The sequence below is a fragment of the Sporothrix schenckii genome, assembly GCF_000961545.1.
Source record: "Sporothrix schenckii 1099-18 chromosome Unknown Cont44, whole genome shotgun sequence".
Classification (NCBI taxonomy): domain Eukaryota; kingdom Fungi; phylum Ascomycota; class Sordariomycetes; order Ophiostomatales; family Ophiostomataceae; genus Sporothrix; species Sporothrix schenckii.
In genome coordinates this window covers 99,742-119,333 of record NW_015971145.1, presented here as the reverse complement: position 1 = coordinate 119,333, position 19,592 = coordinate 99,742, and the positions used below count along the sequence as shown (strand labels likewise).

The following is a 19,592-nucleotide window of genomic DNA, read 5'->3' as shown; positions in this document are numbered from 1 at the left end:
GTTGTCGCAACAAATAATATACGTCCCTTGGTACTTACACACCAACAGGTACAGTTGGGAGTGTCCGGTGGTCGCAGGAGTAGAGATGGGGACCGGTGATCAGTTGCTGACGGGCGACGAGGCGGCACACGGTGTCTATTATAGATGAACGCAGGGCATGACGATCCATCACCCTCGCTCTTTCATTTCTGCCCACAGCGTTCCTGCCTCGATATGAAGCTCCTGCCGTCCCACATCGTCTCCCGCATGCACCTCCGCTCCTCCCTCCCCAAAGTTCCCGGACGGTGGCCATGACAATGACCGTATCCATTACCCCCTACCCCCTGCTCTATCTTTGTCTTGTTTGCCTTGATTTTGTCACTCTACCTCCAGTCAACTAGTGGCGGTGGTGTTGGTAAAGCTCGCTCCCGGCCATTGTTGACCCGAAAACTACTTTCAGAAAAGGGAAGCTCCAAAGACCTCGATCCTTCCCTTTTGCATGTCCCCGTCAACAATGGCACCCCTCTTTCTCCTCGGCCCAGGGTAGGACAAGGCAGGAGGCAAGTGCAGCCGGCAAAAGCTGGGAATTGCCAAAATCCGAGCTGTTCTCACTCGAGAAAGCCCTCTTTATTTCTCATATTTCTCCGTTCCCCTCTTTTCGAGGGTTGCAATTAAGCCAAAATGACTGTTGAGCTTGTCCCGGAGACAGCGGGAACATGACGAATCAAATTATCATGGGGCCAAAAGAAACGCCCAAATGGAGAAGCTGGACCAGGAGGCTGGGGGAGGGGGGCAGGGTGTCAAAGGGATCTTGGACAAAGTCCCATGGGCGGTTCAGGACCTGGATGACACTACGTCGAAGAACTGTGACGTACGGAGTAATTACATTGTACATGTAGCTTGCTGGCGATGCTAGCGGCTGCCTTTTTTGTCGATCGCATGTCGTTGGACTGGGGAACCGAGGGTGATGTTGCTGACCACGTTGTGGTGTATTTTGTGTGAGGGGAAAGAGGGTAAAGTCCGCGAACAAGCTTCCGGGCGGTCGTACGGGCGATGTTCAGGCCAGGTATGTGGTACTCCATAACAGGCTATATACGCGCCTGCAAACAACATGCACAAACCCCTGCTAGCGCCGGCTTCCAGCGCGTGGCGTTACCCAGTATGCATAGATTGTAAGGCCCACGAACGCTCTCTGGACTCGAGAGCAACCAGAAGAGCAGAGCTATTTTTCCCACGCGGAGGAATTACCAGGTTTCTAGGTTCCTTCCCATTGAGGGGAAGGTTACTTTTCTGACTGTCGAGCGACTATGGCATTGGTGCCGTGTACGGAATACGACCCTTGTTGATATCTTTTCTTTTGTTCCTTTTCTTCCTTTCGTCACCGTTCTTCGTAAGCACTTGCGCTCACTTCCAAGGCCCGCAGTTCCAGCACTACACTTCTTCTAGGTAGCGTCTCGCGCCTCCGGGCGGACTGCGGCGATCGATTCGTCAAAGATCGGCCGTTCTCCGCGTTCTCCGCGTTCTCCGCGTTTTCGTCTTTCTTCTGGTTCTGCCTGACGACTCTTCTACCCTGGTTTCGGTGGCTGTCTCCTCAATTGTCAGTGCTGATCATGTAACAATACCCTGGTCCTTTATGTCTCCCGATGCTCCGCGGTCCAAGTGGAAGCCTGAATGTGAGCTGCCAGTCGTTTGAGTTTGCATTGAAAGAGGGAGAAGGAAGACCGAGGGCAAAGGAAACTAAAGGGCCTCACTTCCATCAGCATGTTGGGGAAAGGAAATGCAGATAATTGAGGGGGCTGGAACCAACAAAATAAGTATACAAAAAAATCTCAAAGCCTTCATTCGGCAGAAGTCTACCAAGAGGTTGCCATTCCATCCAAGGTATGGCTATGACATTCTTTGCGGACGACGGCTCACTGGAAATGGTTCCATTTGGGTCAATCTGGAAGTTCAACCGGTTGATCGGCTTGTGAAGAGAGAGTAAAGACGGCAGACAGCGACGGCTGTTGAATGGTCCAGCCATTTGGCACGGATATAAATTGAAGGTTCATTGGAAAATATTGGTTTCCGTTATTTCGGGAAATTGTTTTTCTACGAAGATAAAATAAAATAAATGAATACAAAAAAACAAAACAAAAAACAAAACAAAACAATATATGTATAAAAGGCGAAGAAAGTAGATACTATATCTGAAATACCAGAGCTCGGTTGATAAATGTGAAAATGATTCACTTTAAACAATAGTAAACAATCATTCGTAAATTGTCTAGACCATCTACATTCACCGTACGTCTCCCATGCATCGACACTATCCCGGGAGATCGTCACACCATCTAATACCTTGTCCGTGGAACTCAAATCTGCATGTCTATTCCTTGCCCATACCTGGTGAAACCACCTCTTCTCAAGACCCTCTGGCCATCTACCAAAACTTCTGCACAGCTAGAGCCACTTGACTCGCCTTTACCGGCGGTGCCCACTGTTTGTCACCCTGACCGTTGTCAATAAGAACTCCGACACCATCCATCTTCTGGACGAGCTTAAGGGCAGGGCCAAACGCCGCTTCGTACATTTCCTCCCGCGCCGTACTTCCTCCGCTACCCCAAGCCGCCACGCACCCGAGAGGGAGCGTCTCGTTCTCCTGGAAAGCCGCTTCGGCCGCAGCCGACACCACGCTGGCCTCGTACCATGTTGTGAACACACCCCGTTGGGGGTCGTCCACAGCCGGCGTCGCATACGCGGTACCCACGGAAGATCCTTCATTACCAGGTCGCTTGGTCAATGCCATGAGCCAGTTCCACGAGATATCCAGGAAAGTCTGCAAGTCTGCGCTCTGGAAGCGACCCACGTTGCGGACACGCGCTGAGAGGACTGCAGTCGAATACGATTGGCTGTCGGTCTTGACCTCGCGAAGGTCGTAGGCGAATTGGAACTTGGGGCTCGTAATTGGACTGGGGCTGTTTTCGGTACGATTTGGTTAGCCGTGATTCAAACGAGTGTGATGATGGCTGGAAGAAAAAGAAACCACAAAGTAAAAATAAAAGAAAACCAAAACGAAAAAATTATATACGTACGGAACGACCAAGGTGTGCAAAAGGGCACGGGCGAAATCGCCGTACTCTTCCTCCAGCTTGTCGATCTTGCTGTACGATACCGAAACACGGGCGTCCCAATGTCGCCGAATGCAGTGGATCCATATAGGTGGTCGAGTGTCTTCGACACTGCGAATGGCGTAAGTGAACAGTCCAGGCTCTGTCCCGTCAATTTCGATGACAAAGGGACTCAGTGCCTTGATGACATTGTTGCTATTCATGTAAACACGTTGGCACTTAAACTCGTAAACGATCCGTTTCTCGTGGAAGTTCCAGTCCAGATTCATCGGAGCTGACCCGCCATTGGTTTCGATTTTGTTTTCCGGCTCGATCTTGGGCAGATGGGTGGTGTCGTCGGCGGACTGGTCACCAAAGACGGTGTTTTGATTGACACCGATAATGCTTTCCATGTCGTTGCCGAACAGAGTCAGCGCCTTGGTGAACACAATGCTCTCAGGCGAGACGCAGATTGTGTCCAGTCGCGTGACGATTTCAGTGTGCGGCCAGCCCGACGCGGCCTCGCCAGGTAAATTGAAGGCAAGGCCTTCTGGACTGGCATCCATGATGTACACACGGCCCAGCTCGACCTGCAGCCGGATCCGACCTTTGGCGTACGGCAGATCTGCCATGAGGCGGCCAATACTGGTGCAGAGCCCAGTTGCAAACGTGGTTCGCCGAACGAGTGCTTTGCTCAACACAGAAGTAGCTCTGGGTACAATAGGGCGCACATTACCTTGGCCGAAGGGTACGAGCTGGTTTTGTAGAGATGCAGAGGAAGAAGTGTCTCGAGGAGCCGGGGGATCGAGTTGGATCAACAAATTAGTTTGCCCTGAGGTGGAAGTGACAGGATCTACCGCTGACAATGACGGTGGTAATTTTGTTTTGTCCACGAAATCAATGAGTGGCTCCTCCTCGATCGGACCATCTGTCGGTCCCAAATTAACTGTGCTCTTGACGCTATGATCACCATTATCACCGTTTGCAATTTTCGCTTGTTCATCAAACTTGGAGGTGATTTTGGGCACACTCTCACCATAGCCGTTTTTGGAGCTGTTCATAAAGTCCCAAAGAAGTTTCATCTGGTAGGTGTGCTTGTCAGATTGAAACGAGGAGGGCATAGGAGGCGGCTGAACTGGCGGTACAGACTTTCCATTTGAATTTTCACAGCTAGAATCAGGCTCAGACGATGGAGAGGAAGCCGGCAGAGATACAAGGGAATGAGAAGTTCCAGATGCTGAGACTGCTTTCGGATCTGGAATATCCAGCCCGAGGAGATCGAATTGCTCTGACGGTGCCGGCACTTTATTGGCCTCATTTTCCTTGAGGTGTTCGTTTGTTTTGTCGTTTTCAAAGAGGGTAGGTACCTTCCCATAGGACACAGTCTCTGCCGATGGCAGGACAGTCGGCGGCTTCTGCACTGCCTTTTCTACTAGACCCTTCTTGGGTGCCGTCACGCCCAGAATCTTCGGCCTATACTCCGCCTTCTTGAACCACAAGGGCCATTTCCGTGCTTGGTCGGTGAAGATCTGAGGTGACCTGGGGCCAAAGAGGGAGACTTCCGTCCGTTTAACATGGTCAAAGGTGCAGATGCGAAGACAGACTCCCTTTGCGAACACGGTCTTGAACATGCGGTTGAGCATCGCTTCAGGGAACTGGCTGGGATCGAAGATGGTGGAAGTGAGCATGTTGCCGTTGACGTGGGCCATGAAGCGAGCATCTACATGATACGGGCCTTCGGACTCTGCATACAGCAAATGCTTCGGGGATGGCATGATGAATATCTGAGAGTAATATTGTTAGTTAATTTGCGAACACCTGGAATAAAGGAAGCGAAACATGTTCGAGCACCATGCATACGTACAAACTTGTTGAAAAGATTGTCAAGCAACTTGTTGGCCTTAGCCACTTCATCTCGCGTCGCTCCGCCGATGTAGACCAGCCGAGCAGTGGTTGTATCAATCGCAACATGGGCACCCGACAGGGCCATGATAGACTGCCGAGCTTCTTCGTCGAGGACCTTGTGCACCGAGATACTGTCGGGCATTTCGTTCTTAACGCGTGACCAAACTTTGCGGAAATTGAACCGGTCGAACGTAACTGGGCACAACTGGTCGATAACTGCCTTTTCGACTGGGTCAATCGGAAGGTCACCAGGAGTCGGAAGCTTCAGCCACATATTGTTGGTTGGGACCTAAACCTTTAGTATATGAACAAGACGTGACACCCAGGGCTCACAATTAATGAAACACAGCAATGCTCGTCCCTTGCTTACCCGTTGACCACCTAGGCTGTGCTCCATCTCGTCATGAACCTCTCGAAAGATAGCCTGTACATGACGCACATCGGTGGCCCGGCAAGACACCTTGAACCAGCTCAAGTCCGGATCGAAGGTGTATTGGCCGCCGGGATTCTTCTTGCGCAGTGCTTCGAAGACGCGTTCAACACCGGCAGCATGGTACTGCCAGATGCTGGAGAGGTAGATTTCGACGAGATTGTTGGTGTCCATGATGTCGAGAACAGCCGCAGCTGCGACGACCCGAAGGAGCTCTTGTGACGGTGAATGTGATGTAATAGATGAGTGTTGAAGGTAACGGCACAAACGGAAATCAGGAGAACGGGGCAAGTGGTAAGTCGAGATTCAAAGATTTGGTTGCAACGGAAGAGGGCGTTTTGCAGTGGGATTGCAAATCTTTGGAGATAATAGTCGGACCAAGACCAAGGTGAGGCTCGGGGTAGAAGGCAAACTAAAATGTAGGCGACGTAGAACTAGGTTGAAGTTTGCGACAGCTTGGTGATAGGGTGGAGAGAGACAATTGGTGTTGTGAGTTGGCAAGGTGAATAGGCCTCAATGGACGGCGGCGGAGCGAGGCCTATGAAAAGCATTATGCAATTTTGCTCAATGATGGCCGTCCTGTCGAATTCCAAACTGTCAAAGAAGCTTCCTTTGGATTTAGCTGGTAGCCCCAAGGCAATAGCAGGAGAAGACGTTTGTTTGCGATCACAGGATGAAGTAAGCGAAGCTTTCTGCAGCAATGGTTATTCTGAGAAGAGAGCGAGAGCAACAGAACTAAATTTTGCGACCAAATCAAGAAGAAAATCAACTCGACAGGATTCGACTACTGAGATGTTCTGACAAGCAGACCTGGGATGGCATGACTCAAACTGGAAAGAGCACGTCACGTAACCATTGCTCCTTCCTGTACAAAACGCGTGGCGTCGAATGAAAAGCCAGGTATGTAATTGGAAGGGGTTTGGGAGCAATGGGCTCAAACCAAGTCTTCCGATTTAGCTGGCGTGTTGCCAGTAATGGGACTTAAGTATTATATTTATAAAAAGAGCAGAATTGTGCTGGGTTCTCGTACATGGTAGATGAGCCGCCATATTAGGTGGTGATAAGGTAGTTGGCGCATGGCATTACTCTAAATAGACACAAACACACATCCAGTAGTTGAATGATAAGAATACGAAAAGGGTACACTTGAACTAATGCCGAGGTTGTCGACAGTATGATGAACATTACCTGACCACCCCTCTTTGACGAAATAAAATCACAGCCATACCTCTTCTCCCAACCTTAAGAGTCCCGACCTGATAAGGTATGTCCATCTATGGCATATTTACATTTTCCCGAGCCTCAGTCTTAGATGTCGTGTAGATAATAAGCCAAAAAAGCCCATGGACAGTAGCCGTAGGGACGAACAGAAATTAGATACGGAAATGGAATAGAAAGAAACAAATAGAAGTCGACGTTCTGTTCTTGGAAGCATACAAAATGATCGGTCCTTCAGCTTGACTAAGGTTTTGCAGCGAAACAATTGGGAGCGATATCGCTCAGATAATGAACAACGCCGTACTCCGTCTATCCAAACCCAAAGATTGCCCATCATGAATGTGAATCAAAATAAATACATTGGCAAAAAGTTGTAGTTTTGTTGTGTCGTAAGAATCGTTGATGCTGTGGGTGTTGTGGATGGAGAATATAAAAGCTGATTAGTTTCTGTCTGCCCACTTTGACGGGGAACAGTTGGATGGGTGAAGCAGTAAATGTTCTTGGGGAAATGGCTTAGGAAGCCCAGTCGATGGTATTTTTTATGTTGAGTGACCACTTCAGCTTGTCGAGGACTTGGCGGGCTTCTTCCAGCGTACCCTCCTGCTCGGCCTCGCGCCTTGCAGCATTCGTCTTGATGTCGTGCAGCAAATCTTCTTGCTCTTTCTTGTATTCAGCAAACTTGCGGGCGATGTCTTCCTTTTGCTGTATAAGAAGCTTGATGTTGCTGTCCTGTTGGTCGCAGAGGTCGCGGAGCATGTTGATCTTTTCGTCGTCTTGCCGCCGCGCCTCGGACAACTCCTTAACGTCCTTGCCCATGCGAGCAGCGGCCCTTTTGACAGTTTCGCCTTGGTCGCGCCAGTGGCTGCTGATGGCATTGTAGCGGCCCTCCATCAGCGCAGCGTGTCCGGTTGCCTCTTCAACTTGCCGCTTGGAGTCGAATTTGATTTTTTCCATCTCCTCGCGCCAAGTACGTTCGCGATCTTGCGCGTCAGTGGTCCGTTTCTTCTCGAGCTGGACGATGCCTTGTAGGCTTTCGACTTGCCGTTCCTTGCGTGCAAGCAACGTCTTGGTCACGCTGGCCTCGAACAACTGGCTCTCGTAGTCTGAGATGATGCGTTCCATCTTGTCCTCAAGCAGGCGTGCTGCCTGTTTCGCTTCTTCAGCTTTCAGCGCTTCGATTTTGAGATCCCGTTTTAAGGCTTCGTTGTCGGACACGAGACGATTAATCACGCGTCCTGTCTTTCCCAAGCCTGCCTTTCCAACAGTCGAATCCCACCCATTGCCGCCCACGCCATCCACTTGTTGGCCATCGGTCATAGCATCTCTATTTCCTGCTGAGTCATTGAAACCTCCCCGGCCGCCAGTGGGTGAGTCAAATGAGGTGACACTCATGCTTGCTGCAATGGGCATTTTGCTAGCACCCTTTGACAAACTACTTTCCCGTGAGGGAGTGCCCATGTCAGGCCGTATTGTGGAGCTGTCAGAGCGGGCCGAGGGGACCTCAAGGTTGGAAACCCTGGAACCGGAGGGGAGCGATGCAACCGCCGCGCTGTGTTTTAAGCGTCCGCCGTTGGATTTTGAGTCGCCCGGAGGGGATTGTGGCTGTGAGGTGAATGATGACGTGCTGACGTTGCTGTTGACAGAGCTGGAGAATGCCGAGTTGGAATTTCGGGTGAGGGATGGTGAACTGGTTGAGGATGCGTCGTCAAACGACTGTCTCGGTTTGTCGTCAAAGCTAGTAACGGCACGAATGGTGGACAGGGTTCGCGAAAGGCCTCCAGAGGCAAAACTGCCGTTCAGATGGGATGGCACGGCAGAGGATGCAGGTGATAGTGACGGTGACGATCGTGCAATAGTAGTCATTGCTGGTACGGATGGTAACGGCTTGTCGCCACGGGTCGAGCCTCTAGAGTTACGGCGCATGGCTGTATCGCCCGCATCGGCTTTGGTTGGTGACGTTGGTGGTGTGTCATTCGGTGCTGACGACGTCCGAGTGTATGCCGGTTCTTGCAAGATCAGTATGTGGAGACGTAGTATCGTAATTTGTGATTTTGTGAAAGGTATGGGAAAGCCTGTGCAGTTGGCACCCCGGATGAGAAGAGAAGGATAAACAAACAGGGCGTAAAGAGGGTGTGGGTGTGTGGAGGTAGAGGCGGAGCAGGACGTGAAGAACCAGGAAGGTGGAAACGTTTCGATGGATGGGATGTTTGGGCGCCGAGAACAATGCAAGGTCCTGGCCAGGCCCCAAGGCCGTAAAAGACAGCCCACCAAAGTTACGAAAGCGTCTACCCTGTTGTCGTTCGTCACACAAGACGCATAACAAAGCGAATCCACAAATCACGTACCTTTTGAGTCGTCGGCTTGCGGGAGCAGGCTACTGGCTTTCGTTGAACTGACAGACTGTTGACGTGGTGACTTTCTCAGCCTGTTGCGCATGTCTGGCGAGCGAGACAGGCCTCAGAAAAGGCTCCTCAAACAATTTGTTCAAGATACCGAAGACAAGAGAAGACCGGCTCCAGGGAAATGCCCTATGGAGCGGCCAACAGAGTGTTGCTTCGAGGGGACCAACTGTTTGCGCTGGCAGTCGCTTTTTCAGTGCGTATTTGCTGATAGCTCGGATACTTTGACTATCCCTTATTTTTTTGCAACGGCGCGTGCCTATAGTGGCTGGCCTAACTATTTGGCGTCGATCCTGGCGTGTATCAAACGACGGACGTTGCGATGTGGCGGGTTTAGTCGACACGATGGAGTTGGAAGCGTGTTCACGGGGTAAAAATATGGATGTAGACTGAACGAATTTGGAGGTAAGGAGACAATGGTACGATGCAGATGCCCTGGGTTGTCATACTATGGGAAGGCGCTACCAAATCGACAAGACGGGATGCCGCTTCCTTTCCTTTTTTTAGTGTTCACGGCGGTGAAATCTGTGCCTTTGGAACAACTGCCTTTGTTTTGTTTAGCGAAAAGGGGCCTGCGTCAGAGGCATGCTTAATGGTTAGGGGGCGTGCAGAGAGGTCTGTGTTCAGAGCAGAGTTTGGCGGAGACTTAGTCGTGTTTTAGCGTGTATTTTCCGTCCTTTTGCGCGATCCACTTAACGCGCCAGTTAAACTGATGGCAGGAGCAAAAACACAACTGTCCCAGCAACCGTGTCAGCTCGTGTAAATGCAACACAGGTGCGGTTGGACGGCGCGATAATGCATAGAAATGCACTTATCCAGACTTAAGGGGTAGTCTGATCTCACAGAAGGATTGTTGTTGTCTGTCAGCTAGCATTGAGGCTGAAGAGTCCACTGCAGGGGGGGCTTCTTTTCCCAAAACGAAACAAACAGTGCTTTAAGCTGCATATTGCGGGAAGTTAACACCATGGAAATCGTTTGATGGGTTGAGAGTTTTAATTAATAATTCGGCACAGTTGGGCGATATGTGGCTTGACGATGTGGCTTACGTGCGCTCGGCTATCACGAGGAAAACGTGGTCTGTGATATTTCCACGAGAGGCGGACTTTTGGTTGAATGAACAATTTCGGGGCTCCAGTGATGAGCAATGCTCGTATCTTACTGTCGTATGATGCCACATACCCGCACTTCCCGCCGGAAGATACACCATCTGGTTTGTTTTCTCAGCCACCTGTAATCCCAAATCTTCCTAGACGTACAAACATCCGGTAAATCAATCACTGCAGTCTCAATACTATGTAGGCATGCCGTGCAGAGTCGCTTGCCGGGTCTGAACAGCGGGTTTGATAGCCACTGGACCACTCTAACTCATATCACGATCTTTTCTGTGCCCACTTTGGCGTCCTTGTCCACCGCCGCTACTTCAACAGTCTCCGTCGACGACCCTCTCAACAGGACGCACCAGCCAATCAGAACGGACTTTCCCCTGCGCGTTGGCGCGCACGGGCCAGCCCATACCAACAACAAACTTAGCGGTGAGTGAGCGCGGGGGACCGCAGTTAGGGTAGTAGTACCTCTTAACTGGTGACAAATCGCTGTATCTAAAAGTATTTTTTCGTTCTTGACGCGTTCCTGCCCCTTTCCCCTCTTGTTGCTCCCCCCTGCTCCGTAATTGCCCCTCCTCGACAGTTCACCGCACAAATATCCTTCACATTTACAGAAACTCATTTCCTGGGTCTCCCACTCGCCGACTTCCTCCCCTTTTCTTCCGGAGTTTCACGTCTTCTGAACCACTGGCCAGTCGCTACGTCTGCCCAGCTCTACCCCTGGCCATACTGTAGTGTTGTGCTTGCTTTTTTTTCTCCGTTCATATTTCTCCCTTTTGATTTTCCCTCCTTCCCAACGGCTGTTTCCTTTTGTGCCAACCACTACAACGGACAGGAACGCTTCCCATCGTCCGTCTTTCCTCTCACCATTTTTGCCAACTTCTTTCTCCTCTACGCGACCTTAGATTTGAGTAACAATGAAGGGCGAGGTAAGTCTAACAGAACAACTGTGCCGTTGCGGCAACTCCCCGTAACCTCTTTCGCTCCGGCCGTGACATCTGCCGATATGACACTGTGGACGAGGCCGAATCTCGGCATCAAAACAGCTTGATGCTGAACTGTTCGCACCACCAACTTCGTTCCTCAACATGCCGTCAGATCAAACAGTCCCCCATACCCAATATCATAGCCCTATCGCTCCGCCTGCCGTCCAAATTCGGGCCCGTATACTGACAGTTCGTGCCAGGTTCTTCACCTTCACCTGGGCCAGGCTGGTACCCAGCTTGGTAACAGTGCCTGGGAGCTGTAAGTATTTTATGTTGTCCTTTCGTATTGGTGCTCATTTACCCCTGTTGCTATTTGCACACGGCTTACGCCTTCCGCAGCTACCTTCTTGAGCACGGCCTGAGCGCTGACGGCCGTCCGGACCCCAACCTGAAGGACATCGGCGAGGGTGGCTCGTACGAGACCTTCTTTACCGAGACCAGTAACGGCAAGTATGTGCCGCGGTCTATCTTTGTCGACCTCGATCCGTCTCCGATCGACGAGATCCGTACCGGCAACTATCGCCAGCTCTTTCATCCTGAGCTGCTTATCAGCGGCAAGGAGGATGCCGCCAACAACTACGCCCGTGGTCACTACACCATTGGCAAGGAGATGGTCGACAACGTCATTGACCGTATCCGCCGTGTCGCCGGTAAGTTGCACAAACCTGTTTAAGCGACTAGTTTAATGGTTTGCTTGTATCTTATATGAATTGTTCCTAACGTCTCCTTGCTAGACAACTGCAACTCCCTCCAGGGCTTCCTGATCTTCCACTCTTTCGGTGGTGGTACCGGCTCTGGTTTCGGTGCTCTGCTGCTGGAGCGTCTGTCTACGGAGTACGGTAAGAAGTGCAAGCTGGAGTTTGCCATCTACCCGGCTCCCCGTGTCTCCACCGCCGTTGTCGAGCCCTACAACGCCGTTCTGTCGACCCACAGCACTATCGAGAACTCGGACTGCACGTTCCTCGTCGATAACGAGGCTGTTTACGACATCTGCCGCCGCAACCTGGATATCCCTCGCCCCGACTACGAGCACCTGAACCGCCTCATCGCTCAGGTTGTCAGCTCCATTACCTCTTCTCTGCGCTTCGACGGTGCCCTGAACGTGGATCTGAACGAGTTCCAGACCAACCTGGTCCCCTATCCGCGTATCCACTACCCGCTGATCAGCTACGCTCCTGTCGTCTCTGCGTCCAAGAGCGCTCACGAGAGCTTCAAGGTCCACGACCTGACTTTCCAGTGTATGTGCTGTTTTACAAAGCCGCCCAATTCAAGCAAGTAATGAATGATGCTAACCCGCCCAGGTTTCGAGCCCAACAACCAGATGGTTGTCTGCGACCCCCGCAACGGCAAGTACATGGCTGTGGCTCTGCTGTACCGCGGCGACGTCGTTCCCCGCGACTGCAACGCCGCTGTTGCTGCCCTGAAGGCGAAGGCGTCGTTCAACCTGGTCGAGTGGTGCCCTACTGGTTTCAAGATCGGCATCAACTACCAGAAGCCCGTGGCTGTGCCGACCGCCTCGCCCACCGACGGAGGCCTCGCCAGTGTCGACCGCTCCGTCTCCATGCTGTCCAACACTACCGCCATTGCCGAGGCATGGTCGCGTCTCGACCACAAGTTCGACCTCATGTACAGCAAGCGTGCCTTCGTGCACTGGTACGTTGGTGAGGGTATGGAGGAGGGTGAGTTCAGCGAGGCCCGTGAGGATCTTGCTGCGCTTGAGAAGGATTACGAGGAGGTGGCCGCCGATTCGTTCGAGGCTGAGGAGGGCGACATTGAGTACTAATTTATAGTATCTCAACTCAAGTAAAGGCCCAAGTTAAGCGAGCCGATTATCCCCTCCTTTCGTTTTGTTGTTCTTATTGACCGTTGTTGCTTTTCTTGCTTATCCTCCAACGAACAAACAACCCTGTTTTGTGTTTTATGACTCGCCACCGTTTCCTCCCTTAGCTCCTCTACTTCCTATTTCCCACCCTTTTTTATTTTCGTATTTCTAGGGTACATATGACGACCAAATGAGCGTGACTTGTCGATTCAAGAGTGAAACCACAGAATATGATATCCGAGGATTTTATCCGCCCCTATTTTCTTTTCATTTAATTTTATCTTTCCTATTCTTCTTACTTTTGCCTGGTGCTACGTGGGATGCTTTTTGGTTAAAAGTCGGAGAGGTGAACACTCCTGTCTTTGCGTCTCGTCGCGTCTTTGTGGGTTGAAGTCATGAACTGGTCCCTTTCTACATTGTAAGACAATTATTGTGCCAGAAAAGAGAGAAACGAGAAAGAATAAAGTGTCACATGGTCTCTATAGGATTACACAACTGTTGGTGCAAACAAAATGCCAACAGAGAATATCAAAGGCGCCCAATAAATCTGTTAAAAAATAGCAGAACATACTTTTCTCACCTCTCAGCAACACGATATTTATGCGTTGCCACCCTTCTTTGCCCTCCAGTTAGCAGCACGGCCTGCCTGTCGCACCTTCTTCCGCGAGGCATCACTGCCTGGAGGGCCATTGCGAGGGCCGCCGCCTTTCTTGCCTCCCTTGCTCTTTTTAAAAAGGTTGACGCCACCCACGCGGGCGCGCATGCCCTCAAAAACCATTGGTTTGCCATCAGGGCCAGCGGCGCCGAGAGGTGCCGTGGCCGCAGACTTTCCAAGCAGCTTCGCCGCACGCCCAGCTGACGTTTGCTGTTCCGCCGTTAGCTTGGGTTTGTAGCCTGTGGTGCTATTGCGCCCGCGGCCCTCCCGCGTGCCGAGTGCCTCGGGCTTGCCGTTGACCTTGCGCTGGGCACGCTCAATGGCGCGCGCGGTCTTGTATGGTGCCTTGCAGCGGCTGACACGCAATGTGCGCGGCAACAAGGGCGGGTACTTTTTATCGTTGAGGAGAAGTGCAGCCTCAACACTCGTTGCATCCTTTATAGCTTATTAGCAACGTGACAAAAGATATGACAGTGCAAAATGAGTTTGGGCAATGAGACGTACGTAGAACTGGACGTAGGCAAAACCCTTGCCTACGCGCGTAACCTGATCGCGGACTACGCGCACGCTCTCGACCTTACCGGCGTGCTTGCCAAATGTACGCCAAAGACCCTCGTCGATATCCATAGGTGTCTTGTTGCGCTTCTTGCGTGTCATCTCGCCGCCGTCGCCATCAGTGTCGGGGTTGGCGCTCAAGACCGTCTCGTCGTCAACAAAGCCCAGGTTTCCAACGAACACGCACCGCTTGTGGTCAACGGGCGCAGGATGGGCCACGCTATCGACGCGCAAGTGGCGGTCGAGTACAACAGTGCCGTTGAGCTTGCGCACAGCAGTACGTGCGGCGGCGGCAGTCGAGTATACGACATATGCATTGCAAGATTGCGCGGTGGCGCCCATGACAGACTTGGTGATGAAGGACGCCCGCTTCGGCAGCGCTGCTGACGAGAAGGGAACGGACCGGAACCGCAAGCTCTCCACCGTGGGCTGCTTCTCCTCGTCGTCCTCACCATCCCTAGTCTCCTTCGACTCTTTGTCCTTGGCTGCCTTGTCGTCCCGGATAGACTCAAGGTGTGATATAAGAGTCTTCTTGGCCGTTTTATTGGTGACGGCGCTGATGCTGACATTGGAAAGGAAAACTGTGCGATCCGCCTTGGCCTTGTTTTGCTCGTCGATTTGGCCATTTGTAGAACCATCTTCTGCGCCACCAGTAGCGGCGTTCAAAAGAGATTCGTGGATGATAGGCTCGTCCGCGTCGTCGATTTCCTCGCCGCCGGTCAGACCGTCAGCCATCACCTCGTCGGAGTCGACGGCCTCAGAAGCATCATGCTTGGCCTTTTTCTCCACAGGACCTCCAATCTCCTTCTCAAGCTTGTCGAAGTAGCGGTTCTCTAGATCGTCGTTCTCGTCCTGGGTTTTCCTCTTCCTCTTGCTTGCACCAGTCTTCGAACCGGTGGGTACGGCGAACGGAGCCTCTTCTTGTGCACTAGCGTCGGCGGATTCGTCATTCTCAGCCTCGTCATCGTTGGAGTCGTCGGAGTCGGAGTCATCATCTTCGTCGTCTCTATCTTCGTCATCGTTCTCTTCGCTATCTTCAATGGAAGCTTCCTTTTCCTCCTTGGTTAGAGGCTGGACGGTGTCGGTTTTCGGCGCTGCTCTTGGCTTCGACGATACCAGAGGTTCGTATTTTGGTTTCGCATTTGCCTCAACTGGTCCAACCTGAAGTATTATGTCAGTTCGAGCTGCGTATGGACTCATACGTTGGATCTCGTAACGTACACTGGATGCAAAGAGGGCATCGAGAGTGGGATCCACAGCCTTCTTCGCAGCAGAGAATACAGATTTTCTGTTGTTTTCGTTTGTATTAGTTTTTGAACACTTGAAAAGGCGGGAGATTGAAGAAAACTCACGGGTTCCCCATTGTGAACGTCTTTGCGGAGAAATGAGCTCACGGTCCAGAATGACGCTCTGCACTTCAAAAAAAAAACCAGGCAGAAAAAATACTGCTGCGATTTGGGAAAATGATAACGATAACTATCTTATCAGAACGTGATTCGGTTGGCGTCAGAGCTGCCGAGACCACAACTGTAGCTAAAACCAAGATAGGCCTTGTACAGTACCTATATAGACAGAGGTATACAAAAATTCGCATATAATACAAGCGCTGAAGTAGGTCCCTAAAAGTATGTATATGTTGACTAGCCACATGATCTAGCTTTTGACAACATTTGAGTTCTGCCAACTGACACCGCCCAAGCAAGGATCTGGTCATCTGCTTAGCGCACTGTCCACTCACTAGAGAAGCGCGAGAGACGAAAAATGGGCTGTGACAGCTGGGGGGAAAGAGCGAGTAACAAGGTCCGCTTCGCGCAAGTGGCATTTCACCCACCGGTTTCTGCGTCTCCCACAAAAACGCTCTCCGCTCGCGATCCGCTCTGAGTCGTCTGTCTACGTTATCACGCACCTACAAACTGAGCGCCCGTTTTCTTGATCGGCAACTGCTTGCGAATCAAGATTTGCGACTTGTCTTCGCGTTTGACGCTCGGAAGCAGCCCATTTTGCCGTTGTCCTGGGGCAGACCCGACCGGCGGGTTTCTAGCTGTTTCCCACACTCTCTTTTCTACCTCTGATTCTCAATTCATCGCTTCTCGACCGTCACCCACGACGACCTCTCCCTTCCTTCTGCGAACTAGACATTCTCCCTATACCGCCCCGATTGGTGCCCAGGGCCATTCCTACGACCAAACTGACTGCCGTTGTCGCTGTCGACGATGGCTGCCGACGACGAAGCATCTGACATGGCCACCTCGAGCCCGCCCCTTCTGGCACAACCCGACCACAGCCCTAGCAATGCGTCAAGTCCCCTCACCGAGGTCGAAGACAAGGATGGAGAACCGGATGAGATGGAACTTGACGGGCCGGTGCACAACTCGTCGTCATTAAGCAACGTCAACCTAGACGACGACGAAGACAACGGCTCCAGAGCGGCACGATCACACTCGGGATCGGACAACGAAGACGAGTCTGCCCTGTCTGAAGTTGAGCCGGATATCAACGACTCGGAAGCTGAGACTGAGCGTCTTTATGAAACGCCCACCAAGGTGAAGAACATCAAGAATGGGGTTGACGCCGAGAGCAGTCCAGAGACGGTCACAAGCCCGACACAGCGCCTTACTCAGACGCGGGATCGCACCTTCCAAGCTAGCCCGAGCAAGCTGAAGCAGCAACTCCACGCCGACTCTGATGCGGGCGAGGACGACGAGGACGATGATGCGCTCTCTGACGCGGAGGACGAGGAGAACAATGAGGCCGACGGTGAAGAAGAGGCTGCTGCAGACGATCGTGAGACCACGCGGAGCAGTCGGCGACGGTCGCTGGCTGCCAGAGAGCAGTCCAAAAAACTCGGGCAATCGCCTTCCACCGGGGCGAAAACAAAGGAGAATGCAAATGGCGACAAAGAGGACACACCTGCGCCGACGCCCGTGCTTCTCCGCAGCCAGCGCTCCAATTCCGATACGCGCAAACGCAAGCGCTCGCCCACTACGGACCCATCCGAATCTGATCAACCGCTGCGAAAGCGCATTGGCTCTGGCAGCGGTGGCACTGGTCGTGACGCGACAAACCCGATTGCCGAGGACATTGACGGCGAAAATGCGTCTGCTAGAAGGCCGAATGGTGCAACCGACGATGACGTCGCCAAGACAGGAGCCGACGAAAAGGCCGAAGCAGACAATTCGGCAGAAGGCACAAGTAGTGACACGTTCCAGGCTAGAAGGTCAAAGCGTGGCAGCGCCAAGAAGCGCACCAACTCGGACGAGGGCGACGATGATGCGAATGAAGACCAGAACGATGAGGCGTTGGAAGATGGTGACCTGGCCACGGCAGAAGAGGACGCTGCGGGCCATGGAGATGACGAACCGATCGACGGCGACATTGACGAGGAGGCCGAGGCGGCCCACCGGAACGAAGAAGAGTGTACGGTTTACCTGATGGGAGAAACGACATCGCCGGAGCAAATGAGGGCAGACCATGCTGACCATGAGATTACTACAGTGGAGAAGAAGAAGGCAGCCCTCGAAAACCTGCACGCAATTGAGAAGCAATTTGCGTCTTTCCGAGACAAGTCCGTACTCCCATCTCATATGCCGTTTTCTTGCCTACTTACTTTTGCAATTCGACTGCTAACGATGACAACAGACTCTATCAGGAACGGTTAGACCAACTCAACCAAGAGGAAGAGATGCTAATTGGCGACAACCCGACACACCCTGAATACCTAGCCATGATGCAGTGCGTAAATGAACGACGCGACGAGAAGCTCCGCGTAATCGACGTGGAGTACGACTTCAACCTGCAAACACTCAAGCGCTGGGCAGTGGCTCGACGCAGCCATATCCACGGCCAATACTTCCAGAGTATACGCGAGTCACGCGAACTCGTCCTTGAGGAGCTCGGCCGGCAATGGTACCAGATCCAGCAACAGCGGAGGCGCCACGCCAACACGATCCCCGACTACGGCCTGCAGTTCCCGACGGCAAACACGCAACGGGTCAAGGATGCGATCACATACAACAAAGAAGTGTCCATTCTGTCCGGCATTGCTAAGTACGAGGGCTTCCCTGCTGCGCCACAGATCAAGGGCGCCTCAACAACGCAAGTTGACGACGACCTCGAAGCTATTGCTGTAGGTGTTGCCTCTCTCCTATCACATTGGTCGATCCTACCGCAAAAATTGGACTTATGTACTGATTTCATATTTTCCTGCTCACAGAGGAGCCGGCAAACAGTGCCAACGACGCATATTCCCGCGCAACCCCAACACTCACACGTGGGGCAAAGCCATTTTCCATTCTCAGAACTAGCTGGCAGCGCCGCAGCCAGCTCTATTGTCAATGGTACCAGTGCCAGTGCCAACGGTGGCAGCGCCGGCCCAGTGTCGTTCCACAGCCTTGGGGCAGCAGGTCAGCAATTCTTGGCGGACACGCCGTGGGCGAACCCACACCATCCTTCACATCATGTTCAACGACAGCTACAGGGGTCCCCAGTGGCCAATTCCTATCAACCAGCGGCAGTGCCGGCGGCGTCGGCGTCGGCGTCAGCCGTAAGCAGTCCCTTCCCTGGGCAGCAAGCGCCGTTGGCACCAGCGCTGCGAAAGCCACTGCCACAGCAGGTGGGAACCGGTAACCATCTGCCGAGTCACCAGAACATGCCATACCAGCACCAGGCACGCATGAATGGCGGCGTTGCACACGGCGACACAACCCAGGCCGGACAGCCGCTGGGACAGATGCCGTCTAAGAGAGAGGCAGCTGCAACAGTGTCGTACTAGATAAGCTACTGTGAGCACCCATCGGAAATTCGCTCGGAATGCGTCTTTTGAGACCCCCCAGGTCTTGAAATCGGTGAAGGTGAGTGTACGGTTCGTTTGGGATTGTGCACTGTCTTTCCTTTCTGTCATGTAATGTACGGTGCATAGTTTATTTTTTTTCTCGTTGGATTTCCTATGTCTTCACTGACTTGTCTTGTCCTTTGCGCTGCACATATTCTCGTGTTTTTGCTGTTGGCTTTGTGGGAACCGGCGACACGGCCGTGGCCTGACTTCTGTTTCATTATACTTAACTGGGCGGATCTGGGTGGCTTCTTTGTTTTGTAACTATGTTTTGTTTTTGTTTCTTTGCTCGCTTTGACGTTTATACGTCGGTGTGCGTCGTTTGACTATTGTTTTGACTGCTTAGGAGTTGATTGATATTTCAGGGATTGTCATCGTCATTTATTTTCTGTTTTTAACTTCTCATACGAGAGGTAGCGTTTAAATGAACACCACGCCACCGTGCTTTCTGACATGATCAAGCAATGACTGATAATCTTATTCACTTTTTGAAGCTTTTAAGATTGCTTAACAGAAGAAGGGATTTAATATGTCATCATACGCATACGCATTATCTAGGCCGGGCCATTGCACCAGGTTCTCCCCTTCATATGATGATACAGCGTCGTAGAACGTAGTTT

The 19,592-nt window shown here is 52.0% G+C and overlaps 5 protein-coding genes across 5 annotated transcripts; 2 read left to right on the top strand and 3 right to left on the bottom strand.

The window, feature by feature from the left end:
- Window positions 1-2,401: 2,401 nt before the first annotated feature.
- On the bottom strand, window positions 2,402-5,577 carry SPSK_08427 (uncharacterized protein; the record flags this gene model as incomplete). The annotated part of the gene is made up of 4 exons (XM_016735025.1): window positions 2,402-2,936; window positions 3,054-4,852; window positions 4,933-5,262; window positions 5,344-5,577. The coding sequence occupies 4 exons, from the start codon at window positions 5,575-5,577 to the stop codon at window positions 2,402-2,404; spliced, it is 2,898 nt and encodes a 965-aa protein (XP_016586767.1).
- Window positions 5,578-7,134: 1,557 nt separating this feature from the next.
- SPSK_09216 (uncharacterized protein) lies at window positions 7,135-8,544 on the bottom strand (the record flags this gene model as incomplete). The annotated part of the gene is made up of 1 exon (XM_016735792.1): window positions 7,135-8,544. One exon carries the CDS (start codon window positions 8,542-8,544, stop codon window positions 7,135-7,137), a length of 1,410 nt encoding a protein of 469 aa, XP_016586766.1.
- A 2,496-nt stretch (window positions 8,545-11,040) lies between these two features.
- SPSK_08893 (tubulin alpha) lies at window positions 11,041-12,892 on the top strand (the record flags this gene model as incomplete). Its single annotated transcript, XM_016735479.1, has 5 exons — window positions 11,041-11,052; window positions 11,310-11,368; window positions 11,449-11,759; window positions 11,844-12,347; window positions 12,411-12,892. 5 exons carry the CDS (start codon window positions 11,041-11,043, stop codon window positions 12,890-12,892), a joined length of 1,368 nt encoding a protein of 455 aa, XP_016586765.1.
- A 637-nt stretch (window positions 12,893-13,529) lies between these two features.
- Window positions 13,530-15,504, bottom strand: SPSK_08811 (nucleolar protein 12; the record flags this gene model as incomplete). The annotated part of the gene is made up of 4 exons (XM_016735398.1): window positions 13,530-14,021; window positions 14,091-15,302; window positions 15,363-15,429; window positions 15,494-15,504. The coding sequence occupies 4 exons, from the start codon at window positions 15,502-15,504 to the stop codon at window positions 13,530-13,532; spliced, it is 1,782 nt and encodes a 593-aa protein (XP_016586764.1).
- An 850-nt stretch (window positions 15,505-16,354) lies between these two features.
- SPSK_08571 (transcriptional regulatory protein) lies at window positions 16,355-18,912 on the top strand (the record flags this gene model as incomplete). The annotated part of the gene is made up of 3 exons (XM_016735164.1): window positions 16,355-17,706; window positions 17,781-18,267; window positions 18,355-18,912. The coding sequence occupies 3 exons, from the start codon at window positions 16,355-16,357 to the stop codon at window positions 18,910-18,912; spliced, it is 2,397 nt and encodes a 798-aa protein (XP_016586763.1).
- Between the last annotated feature and the right edge of the window lie 680 nt (window positions 18,913-19,592).